The sequence below is a fragment of the Nelumbo lutea genome, chromosome 1 (assembly GCF_056320005.1).
Source record: "Nelumbo lutea isolate HS-2025 chromosome 1, American lotus-T2T, whole genome shotgun sequence".
In the NCBI taxonomy this organism is placed as follows: domain Eukaryota; kingdom Viridiplantae; phylum Streptophyta; class Magnoliopsida; order Proteales; family Nelumbonaceae; genus Nelumbo; species Nelumbo lutea.
The window spans coordinates 201,493,285-201,505,897 of record NC_142684.1 but is presented as its reverse complement, the minus strand read 5'-3'; the positions used below and the strand labels follow the sequence as shown (position 1 = coordinate 201,505,897).

At 38.3% G+C, this 12,613-nt stretch overlaps 1 protein-coding gene across 1 annotated transcript in view; it reads left to right on the top strand.

Moving 5' to 3' along the window:
* Positions 1 to 12,613, top strand: part of OWL1 (DNAJ heat shock N-terminal domain-containing protein) — a 72,048-nt gene that overhangs the window by 28,009 nt on the left and 31,426 nt on the right. Inside the window, exons 7-8 of the mRNA XM_088962271.1 lie at positions 1,730 to 1,814; positions 5,074 to 5,127. Of these exons, the coding sequence (XP_088818397.1) occupies positions 1,730 to 1,814; positions 5,074 to 5,127 (139 nt within the window). The remainder of the gene's footprint in view (positions 1 to 1,729; positions 1,815 to 5,073; positions 5,128 to 12,613) is intronic.

Genomic DNA, 12,613 nt, shown 5'->3' with positions numbered 1-12,613 from the left:
GGAGAATACTCTGGATTGCTTTCCATGGAGTTGCCAATGTAGCTTGATGCGATACACCCACATCCCAGTCCACCCTACTCTTTACTCCTACAAACTTTTTCCCAGTTAATTAAGTGATATTTCCTTTCCTCCCCTGGCTACTAAAGAAAATTTCTCATTAATCTCTCCAACTTCTTAGCCTCCCTAATAGGAATCCTATAAATAGAGAAAAAAATAAACCGGTAGGTTCGCTAGGGTGGCTCTCAATAGGGTCACTCTACCCCTTAGAGAGATGTAGTTCTTTTTCCAAGAAGCTAATCTTTTCTCAAACTTTTCTAAAACTGGGGTCCAAAAATTAATCTCTTTTGGGTTAGCTCCTAGAGGGAGACCTAGGAACTGCAAGGGCCAAGAAGAAATGGAACAACCTAAACAATCCGCCACAGACTCAATAACCCTTTCATTCATATTAACACATACCACACAACAGTTGTCCAGGTAAGAAGAAATGGAACAACCTAAACAATCCGCGACAGACTCAATAACCCTCTCATTCATTTTAACACATACCACACAACTCTTGTCCAGGTTTATCTTCAAATTGGAGAATTTCTCAAAGTGTTGTAGCAGGGCTATGAGATTCCTTACTTCTCGCCTATCACCCCCTTCACAGAAGATTATGATGCAATTGGCAAACTGTAGGTGGGTCACCTGGACATTGTTCCTTTCTATCTTCCAACTTCTCACTTCCTCTTCCCTATCTGTCTTGGAAATTAATCTACTGAATACATCTGCAACTAAGGTGAAATAGAAAAGGGGAGAGGGGGTCACCTTGTCTAAGGCCTCTACAAGCTGGGAAAAAAATCTTTGACCACCCCATTAACCAAGACTGAGTAATGGTAGGAACTAATACAATGCTTTACCCAATTGCACCATCTATCTCCAAATCCACAACACCCAAGGACCTCCAGTAAAAAGTTCCAATCCACAAGATCATAGGCCTTTTTATAAATCCTGTTTACAAGCAAAACCTTGATTTCCCGACTTTCTCATGTCCTTCCACACTCATTTGCTATTAAGGTCTGATACGTTATTTGCCTTCCTTGCACGAAAGCACCTTGTGCTTGACTAATGGAGGGCAGCACAACTTGAATTCTCACAGATAGCACTTTAGCTAGGATTTATAGATGCTTGTCACTAGGCTAATCGGCCTTAAATCCTTTGGGTCCTTTGCATCTATTTTCTTTGGGATTGGGTCTAAGAAGATAGCATTAACTCCAATGCTTACCTTATTCTTGTTGTCCTGTATCATTTATCACTATTGGAATAAGATACATTTAATGTATGTATTTGATAAATAGTTACCTAGTAAGATATAACTACCTCAGAAGTCCTTGATTTCTTAATGATGTTTCATCACATGCCCTCTATTCTTATGTCAAAATTCAGCCCTAACCCCTTCCACTTGCCAAAGACATTTATCTTTTGGGATTTTTCAGTAATAAAATTTAGACATCAAAAAGTTGTGATTACAGGGGAATATTCCAACACCCAATACTAGATAACATTTGGATGTGAGTTGGCCTGGGTAATAAATTCATGGCCAGTTAAAAGGATCCAGTCCTGTCAACAGTATGGATTGGTCATGTGATCCCTCCACATTGATGAAATAGTAGATGGTGTAAGGCAGATAAGCCCTAAGTGAGCTATTTGGAAAACCTTTTATCTCATATGCCATTTTCAAATTTTGCAGCACTGCTCTTGAATTTGAAGTTGGTGGCGGAAGAAAGATCTCTGATTTCAGCTCTGTTCGGATGTTCTATTCGCTAGGGATTCAGGTGATTTCATGTCTGAAAAGGATCAATAAGTTCCTTACTGATTGATGGTTCTCTTCTCCCTGTTTAAGTTCTTGCATTTTCAAATTAACCATCTATACAATTGTCAGTTCTCTTGCCTCTAGTCTCTGTGGTGGAAGATTGGTTCTGATGTTCAAAATGAGACACATCTGTAATAGTCTAGGTATGCCCTTCCATCAGTTAGAATTATGCTTTCAATTAATGAAGAATTATCATGAGGTTTTATGCAAATTCTTCAAGCCCTTAGAAATTAAAGGGTATGATACTAGGGTATTCCCTTGAATAATGCAGTCTATATTCAAACATCATAAATTCATAATTGTCTTTATTAGGGAGGTCTTTTTGAGCACATGGTGCATTATGCTCGTTCATATAACATTCATAAAGAAATGAATTCAGGAAGCTTGCACTTAATTTATTTTTTCAAAGTAATAGTTTAGAGTAGCATAAAAATCCTGGTTGACAAGACACCCCCTCCACTCTAAAGGGCAGCAATGGTGATTTGGAGCTGCATTCCATTGACAATCTGTTGGAATAGATGGAAGGAAAGTAACAGAAGAATTTTTAAAGTCAAATCACACAATGTGGATAAAAGTGTGGAAGTAGTCGGCAAATCTGTTGCAGATTGGGTATTAATATTACCAGATTATAGACAAGTCACAAGGGAGGATCTTGGGGATACACTTGAGGAAGTGTTGGGGTTTCAAATTTGTAATGTGGAAAATATTGGTTGAAGGCTTTTTGTATATATTTTTTTTTGATGCTGTTGTAAGTGGTGATTCCTTATCACCTTTCAGGATGTTTGTTTTTCTTTCATTAATAAAATTTTATTTTACTTTCAGAGAAAAACCCACAGAAACTGGAAGGGTTGGATGAGTACATAAAAGGCTTTTCTAACGCATTTGCTGATCTTTAAACCCATTGGGATAAGATACTCTAGCTACCAAAGATCTAGCCTCTCTGGTAACATGCCCCTAAAACCTTAGCCCCACTCCGCAAACCTCCACCTTAAAGTTGCCTTTTTTGATCAATAACAGATCAGCAAGAACTATTTCTATTTAAAAGAAGATATGCTTAGTTAGCTAGCAAGTCCTAAAATACAGTAATGAAAATTCAAAGCCAGCCTTGTTTAACAATTTCTTACCCTCCAAGTCAGGCCTCCAATGCAAATCAGTCCCATTAGCCCTCTCTAGGGGTGATCATGTGCTGGGACGGGCCAGACTTAGGACCTATGATAAGGGCTATTAGCTTGCCTGGGCTCGGGTTAATGTGGGCCCTGGCTGAGTCAGGCTACGCTCTGAGTCTATTGCACTAAATACTTAATTATTTAAAAAGTAAAATAATTTATATTAGAAGACATATAATATATGTATAAAAACATATGTTATGATTTACATAACTATAAAACATAGTTGTCAAGGTGACACCTAGGCGACAAGGTGCCCTTGGGGGATCGCCTAGCAGTTTTGTACAGTGTGATAAAAAACTTTTATATTCTTAATCTTTGAGGTTATAATTATAAAATAGATGTTATTAAACTAAATCATTCATTTTGGGCGTTTATATACTAATTTTTCTTATTTGTTAGGGTTTAATCAACACAATCATTGCTAAATGCTGTATTGAACCCCCGAAGACTTCAAAACCTGAACCAATAAGTAAGGAACTTTGTTGTCTAATCAACACATTTTCTTCCTCCACATCTTCTTCTTCTTCTTCCACCTTTTCTTTTCTTCTTTTCCTATATTAGAAATAGGGTTTCAGCCCCTATATTTTATGAATTTTCTTTTCTTTTTTCTTTTTCTTCTCATGAAAATGTTGGAATGTGTTGATTTTCTATACTTTAACATGAAGTTTTCACTTTCTTTATGAAAATTATGGATAATTCTTAAGGAAATATGGTTATGGAACCTAGGGAACTACCCTAGGATACATGTTTTTTACTAAAAAAACTCAGCCTAGGCGACTATGCGACAAGGTGCCCTCCTGTCACCTAGCCTTGCCTTGGAGCCTTGAAAACTATGCTATAAAATATTAAAATATTATATAAAAATATATTCTGTGTTATGTTGTAATATTTATAAATATGATATATAATATAATATAAAATAAAATGAAATAATTTATTTTAGTTTGTTCTTATGCTTCATTATGCCCACCTGTTCAGTAGTTTAATCTCTTCTTTATCTTTTATATTTCTAAGTCCCTGCATATTCTCATCCTGGCTGGAGGATAGCTATGAAGTAGGAAATGACTGCCTTACATGATAACCATACATGGGATTTAGTTCATCTTCATCATGGTATGAAGTTAGTGGGTTGTATATTGGTTTATGTTGTTAAGTTTTAGCCTGATGGAACTATTGAAAGGTTGAAAGCTCATGGGTAGCAAAGGGGGTTTTACTCAGGCTCATGGAACTGATTTTGATGAGACATTTTCTCCAATGGCTAAAATCTCTTCTATTTGAGTCATTCTTGCAACCACATCTACATTTCATTGGCCTTTGTGTCATTTAATTGTAAAGAATGTATTTCTGCATGAAAATTTCTCTGAAGAGGTGTATATGGAAGAACTAGCTGGGTTTGTTGCTTAGGGGGTTTTGAAGGGAATATATGTTGACTGATGAAAAAGGCTATAATTGACTGAAGCAGTCCCCATGAGTCTGGTTTGGTAAATTTAGTGATTGGTGATTTATTTTGGGTTGAAAAGGTATCAATTTGATTATTGTCTTTTGTCACCATTTTGAAGCTGAATATATTATTTTCATGGTCTATGTTGATGCTGCGAAGAGAATACAAGAATGCAACCATTGGCTAACTATGAAATGACTAAACTGGCCTCCATAAGTAAAATACCTACGAGTCAAAACTGCCCCTAACATCAGAACGGGATTTATTTAGCGAATCCCATGTGATGATGATGAAACTAACTTATTTCCTACAAATGTTTTAGTTTGACACTTCTATTTGAACTGTCTACTTTTCTTTTAATGGCGCCGGCTTCTTTAAAGTTTCTACATTGATAAATAATACTGAAAGTTTCTATTCTGTTCTATGTTCAACTATTTAAAGACCTCATAATTTATTTATATAATGATAATGATCGAAAGGAAGTTCCCATAATTGTTATTTTATCAGCATATGGTTACTTCAACTTTATTTCTTGAACTTTATTATCCTTGAGATGGTAAGTGCTTTTTATATGGGATATGTTTATCATGTGTTTCCCTATTTTTTTATAGGGCATCTTTTGGAAAATTGAATTCCATCGTGGGGGACAAAAGCTAATCCTTCCTGTAAGCTAGTCTTATCCTTTTAGCTGCATGAGCTTTGTATAATTTACCTGCTCTGTGCCATGAATGAATTTGCAGAGTCATATGCCCAAAGGAAGATATTAATATAAAGTGGTATTTCATAGCAGGATTTTGTTGCTGACTGTAGGTAGCTAGTACAGGGTATGGCCATCTTTATGAATTTTATCACACATACATCAGATTGTAGGTCACCTTGTCCCCCCTGAAGTCCATTGCAGAAAATAACGTTTGATTTTGTTGAATATGGAGGTACATATAAAGTGATTGATTTTTTTAGCAAAAATCAAAGTTTAAATTAGCATGCAGATAGTGATAAAAAACATACTAGAACATCAGATTGTAGGTTTCCTTAACCCTGGAATCCATGGAAAAAGTTGAGATTTTATTTGGTTACGTAGGTTGGGAAATATAAAGAAAAGATGAGTTGAGACTAAGGTTCTCTCCGTATCTTTCCTGACAGGTAGGATATAAAAGACATTTTTCTTTTTCATTTTTTGATGTTTAAAATATTTCTTGGTTCACAATAGTGAGACTATAAATATACCATTTAGTGTTCACATCCTGAAGCATGAGTGCGAAGCTATAGCTTCATGGTGCACTCCTGAAGCTATAGCCTTGAAGCACTTTCTGGCCACCTTGTTCTAAGGTGTATGCCTTGTGCCTGAAGGCATAAGCCATTCTTAAACAAACCTATAACAAAAAGTTGGTGTAAACACATTCCATTTATGATAAGCTAGAAATACTGCCCCTTTGTTCATAAGGAGCACTTGTTTTAAAAGAAAAAATTGCCATTCTGTATCCATTTTTATTGCTTCAAACAAGGATATCTTTCGTCTTTAATTGTTGATGTGCCCAATTATTAAAAATGGTCATTTCCTAAATCAGCACCTTAAAAACTTAGAAATTTCAACCCTGTTGTGATGAAATTTACTGCTACTTTAATTAGGAAGCCTTTGGATTCGTAGGAATTGAATGATCTATAAAAAAATGTGGGGGCAGAGTGGATTTCAATTCCAATTCTGCCTCGACTACATGAAATTGGAGCTAACCCCCTCATCTTGAATTCTGCTAAAACCTGAAACTTTCTTGCAAGGTTTCCATGTTTCACTACTCATTGAAAAACTTTATATGTTTCACTGAGTTCCGTGGTTCTGGAAAAGTGCATCAAATCGGTAGATTATGGAGACTTGAGGAATTGACAAATTCCGTTTTCTCTGCAATTCCAAATGCACCCTATACCAAATGCAACCTTAGCAAACTAACTGGAATACAGAAATTTGGTTATGATGGAAGAGAAGGTGGAATCTGGATGGTTCCTTTTGTAATAGTGAACATAAGGTCCATTCAACAAGTTCAACATTCTTGGAGTTAGATTTAATAATTCATGTGTAAATGGTAGCCTTAGCATCCATATTTAAATTTGAGAGTACCGGAACTTCTAATGGGGTTGAATTAGGAGGAGATAGGGGGGACACGATGGAATGTACCAAGTGTTGTAGAGTGCAGAAGGATCAGACTGATCAAATAGAGGTGCATATAACTTAGATATGATTATGTTGCCATATCCAAATCCCCATTCAGATTTATTGGACTAGAAGATCTTCAGTCCAAGCTTGTTTTCACTTAATTAGCTAGATTTCAGGGTCCAATGTTTGAAACAAGTAAAATAGAAGGAATACTCAGAACTAAAGTAGTAGCTAGAGCGAAACACCCAAATATAGGGCAGCATCATTACCATGAAGTTGGGCATTGAAGGATAAGTCCAACTGAATAGTAGGATGGAGTTCAATAAGTTAGTTTGACCTACTGTTCAAAGGAACCATGTGGAGTTGATGGAAGGTAAGTTTGAGATTGAAGAGATAAAGAATGTAGTTTTTTCAATGGATAGATCTAAGGCTCTAGTCCTTGATGGTTTCATAATGGTCTTTACCAGGATTGTGAAGGGATGAGAGATCCATCGTATGGACGCCCAAAACTTGCGGAATAAGGTGGGCGAATTTCAAAAAAGTTTTCTCTCCCTTTTAATTGGGAATCGAATTCCCTATTTAGAAAATCATATTTTCAAGGATCAATCTTGAACCCTAAACTGAACTAGATCTGAACAAAGGCAATAGGAGAGAATTATACCTGATACAGAGAAATATTATCTCTCAATGGAGGTGTTCACGCCCAAGGAAGGATTCAAAGACTGTTCTCACTGAAGATGGCGCGGTGCAGGATGGAGTAGAATCAACAATGTTCTCCAAGAACCTGATCCTTCGCAAGAATGGCTGGATGGCACATGAGCACTGCTTCCAATCAGTCCTTTCACAAAGGGCTGCTATCAAGATTGAATCTTGATTTCTCCTACAAAGTTGGAGATCGAATTGGAGGTCTGGCGGCGGCAGGAAGGAGGCGACAAGAAAGAATTTCGCAGAGATTGCAGAAATCTTTCTTCTGTGATTTCAGCTCTGAAGACTAGAGATCTTGATGTGTTGTTCTCTCGTCTAGAGGCTGCCGCCCCTTCTTTTCTTGTAACTCTAAAGGATTAATCCCTAATCCAATTAGGAGTTGCTGATCCAAATCACATTTGGATCAGACATCCCTTTAGGTGATAAGGATAAACCCTTATCTTATCTGTATATTAGATTAGTCCTCTCCTAATCCTATTAGGAGGCTCCTAGATCTAAATCTTATTTAGATCTTGGACTCTCTGAGTGGATACGGTCAAGGCCCAATCCTATCAACTGATTTAATCCTAGATCCGACCCTCATTTAAACTGATCAAATAAGCACAGTTCGAAATGGGCTTTAGGCCCATTAAGGTTGTGTGCTCACTTAGCCTTCCAAACTGCTGCCCAGTTGGGCCTCCTTGTATGGCGTGGAACCCAAACATTGATCTACACATAAGCCACATGGGTTCGGCCCAGCCTTTGTTACAAGGCCTGACGGAATACATTGCTATGGACAGTGCACCCCTTGAAACCCATCAAATGGGCTCTATGGGCCCAACACTTACCCTAAGTGGTCCCTGGGCCAAGCCACCTTGTAACACCTAGGGACTGTGGGCAGATGCAAGATTAGCCCATCGGGTATTACCCTCTATGGTCTTACACTCAACCTCTCAGCCCATAATGATCAAACACTGGCCGACAAGAGAGGACCTCTCATTCGGCTGCAAGGAACAGTGCTGCACCCTCTGCTTATATGGATTTTGGGAATTAAAACCTTTTGCAAACATTTTAGAAACCATAATGTATATATACTTTTATGTCATATAAAATATATTTTGCAAGACAAATCTCATCGATTGAAATTGGCTGTCGGCAGTCTTGGTTTCCATCAGAGAGAGTGCATCTCCGATCATTACCTTTGTTTGACAAAGGGGCTGATCCTGTCACTATGATCACCCACTCAGATGAATTCTCAGACTATCCCAACATACCCAGGTTTTGACCCCCGCTAAGGATCTCTCTGATTGGTACATCAAAGACAGCTCAATCCGACACCTAGTGCAGTATCATAATCGAGTCTAGGGTTGGGTGTAACTTTCCAATTTTGCCCATTAATCTCTAAGGTCCAGGGCAACACTGGAAATCTGGTCCGGTTCAAAGATTCAATTGATCCTATATTGCATGTGCCTAGGGTCTCACCCCGACGGCTGAGATAGGCCACCCCAACTGACTTGGTGGCACATCAGTGTCAGCCTTATCAGGATAGGTCTCCCCAGACCGACCCACTGGCTGTGAACATTATAAACTAACACGAGTCTCATCAAGTGTCCAGTTTAAGGGTATTACACAGAAACATACCAAGGGAACATGAATCAAATATATACTTTTATTCATTTACAATAAACTCATAATGTACATCATTCTGATTGAAGCTAAGGGCATACAAAACTGTCTAACAGATTGTTGGGAAATAATTAAGGATGATCTTGTGGAGGTTTTTGAGGGGTTCTATGACAAAAATTTAATAAACCTAGGGGTCAATGCCATGTTCTTGGTATTGGTACTCAAAAAACCAGAGTATTTTTCCTGGAGAGTTCAGGCTAATAAGTTTGGTGACAAGTATATATATATGACCACTTTTAAGGTCCTATCTATAAGAATTATTGTTGTGATTCCTTTTATCATGTCATAGTTTCGGGGAGCATTTACCCAAGATAGGCAAATTGTTGATCAAATTCTTATTGGCAATGAATGGGTGGAAGAAAAAAGGTATGGGGGCAAAGGAGTGGAGGCGTGATTGAGTCCAGTGAGGAACACAAAGACCTGATTTTTCTCCACTAACTTCTTAATTTCTTATAAGCCCTAGCATCTTTAGTACACCCCTACACAAAAGTCTCCATCAAATCAATATCCTGCCAACGAGATTTCACCACAGAAAAATAAACAGCCAAAGGTTTCTTCAGCTTGTAGGCCCTAGCAACATTTAACTTCTAGGAATAGGTCTCTATAACACTGCTCCACATCCTTTTGCAATCTCCATCCACAGGTAATCCTAACTAATATGGGGTTGCTTGGAATTAACTAAACAACCTACTACATTGTAGTTTTCCTACATCCACCTCTCATAGGTAGGGTCATCCTCCACAGGTTTCTTCTTAGTCCTAGTGATGTACCCTCCATTGCCCTCTAGTACGAACATAAATCTTTATAGATTGAGACCAAGCTAAAAATTGGTTCCATCCAACTATACTGAGGTTACTGCCCCTAGCAGAGTCTCCACAAACCCTCCTGGACCAAACCCGAAATCGATGAAGAGTTTCGTCTCACCTCCAATTCGCTCCATTGGCCAAACAGAGATAAACAAAAATAAAAATAGGGTGTTACTAGTTAAGACTTACTGTCTTAAGTCAAAAATTGCTCTTCAAACAACCAAGTTGGGGTTTTCACTGGACCGTACAAAATGGGAGAAAGGGAGAAAGTCTGGCCGCTCCTACCAGAGGCTTCAGAAACTTTTCCAACTTGGATCGATCTCAAAGATAGTTAGAATGATTCTATTCTATCCTCTAGTGCCACTTTCAGATTCCCTCTATACCTCGTAATCAAAAGGCTCTTCAGTTAGCTAGGGTTTTTAGGAAACTCTCCAAGAACTTGCCTTGGGCCCTAAAGCAGCAATGCAATCTTCTCCAAAAACCTTCTCTAATTAACAATCAACTCTCCGTACAACCTGTGTATGGGATTAAGAAGAAGAGAAGAGAAGAGAAGAGAAGGTCAGATCGCTGCTCTGATACCAAGTTGTAGATCCCACCTGCAATAATCTGAAATAAAGAAACGAAAAAACAAAAGAGAAGAAGATGAGAGAGAGAAAGGTAAAGGAAGAAGAAGATGGAAGAAAGGGAAGGAAGAAGAGAGAGAGAGAGAAAGGTAAAGGAAGAAGAAGATGGAAGAAAGGGAAGGAAGAAGAGAGAGAGAGAGAGTTCAAACCTCTCTTCATCCCCCAATGATCTCATTTATTCTTTTGTTGTAAAAATTAAGGGTAATTACATCAGTGCCCTTAGTAGGGCATCCATGACTACGGACAACAATAAAAAGAGGAAACACAGGCGCATTACCTACTAACACAAGTCATAAACACAACTTATAGAAATATAAAGAAGCTAAGGCCCACTTGGCCCATTATCTCTACAGTTATATTTCCTTTGATTTTCTTTCACCCTCTTAGTGTGCCTATATCTTTGAACAATAAAAAGACAGAATCGGGGAGAAGCTATGAACCATGAGATGGATGCTCTTGTAAAGAACCAAACTTGGGAGCTTGTCTCTCTTCCCAAGGATAAGTCTCTAGTTGGATGTAAGTGGGTGTATATTCTTAAACACAAGATTGATGGCTCTATTAAAACATATGAGGCACAGTTGGTGGCCGTAGGGTATACTCCGACTTATGTCATCGATTACCAAGAAACATTTTGCTTTAGTGGCAAAAATGAGTTTTATTCATGTGATTGTGTCTCTTACAACACATTTCTCTTGGCCTTTATATCAAATGGATGTGAAGAATCCCTTTCTTATTGGAGACCTATAGGAGGAGGTTTATATGGACCTACCTCCAGGAGTGATCCTTATTAATGGTGAGGGGGAAGGTTTGTCATCTAAAGAAGTCCTAGAATGGACTCAAACAATCTCCTAGAGCTTGGTTTGACGGGTTCAGAAGAGCAGTCTTTATGGTTAGGTTCTCTCACTCTTAGGCTGATTATACTTCGTTTATAAGAAGCATGATGATCGGCTGACTATGTTGATAGTATATATTGATGGTATTGTTGTAACTAGTGATAAGACATGTGAAATCTCTCATATGAAATCCTTCCTTACCTTTGAATTTGAAATCAAGGACTTTGATGATCTCAAGTACTTTTTGGGAATTAAATTAGCAAGCTTGAAGATGGTTTTTTTGTTTTTTTCATTTGTCAAGAAAATATGTTCTTGACTTGCTCTAGGATGTTGGGAAGTTGCGAAGTTGGGGTGTAAGTCAATTGGAACCCTAATCGACCATAATCACAATTTGAATGCCACTAATGGAGATGTTCTTCTAGATAGAGAGGCCTATCAAAGATTGGTTGGTCGTCTTCTTTACCTATGTTTGACTAGACCGAATATATCCTGTGTAGTCAGTGTAGTTAGTTAGTATATGCAAGAGCCCAAAAGCTTTGATATGCAAGTTGTCAACAAGATTCTTATTTATTTGAAGAGCTGTCATGGCAAAAGAATGCTATATTGCAATCTTAGTAATTTGAAGATTGAGGTCTACACAAATGCAGATTCAGGAGGGTCAGTGGATAGCAGAATGTCCACTTTTGGCTACTATACTCTAGTTGGGGGCAATGTGATATCTTGGAGGAGCAAGAAGAAAGCTATTGTTGCTTGCTATAGTGTAGAGGTAGAATACAGGGCAATGGCTCAGGGGGTGTTGGAATTGCTATTGTTGAAAACTTTACTAACGAAAATGGGAATTCAAACAGAAACTCCTATGAGACTTTTGGGAACAAGACCCATACCTAAACCTGAGGCCCAGACCTCTACTTACCCGTTCCTACCTGAGAAAGAAGGCACGCAAGCAGCACTTGACTGCAGTAAGCAGCACGTCAACTGGTCCATCCACATGAATTCGTTGAAGCTCAGAGTTGGTTGATTTTGTAACTGAAATTATTATAAGGATGGATTGGCTGAATGAATGAAGCATGCACATATTAATTCTTCTCTTCTCTCTCTCTCTCTCTCCCTCCCTCTTTCTCTCTTCTCTCTTAGGAGGAAGGGTCTCCCTCGAAGAGACTCCTGAGGTGAGTAGTAACTCATCAATTGGTATTAGAGCTGTGTCCACTAACTTGAGCAATCGAAGATGACTAACACTAGATCGGTGACACTAGATGAAATGGTGGACAAGATCGAAGTCGATCTCTACCAGGTGGTCTCGGGACTTAAGGAGATCAAGGAGACCATGTCGTTAATTGCATCTCAAGAAGGAGAAGACTCCCCTTGCCGCC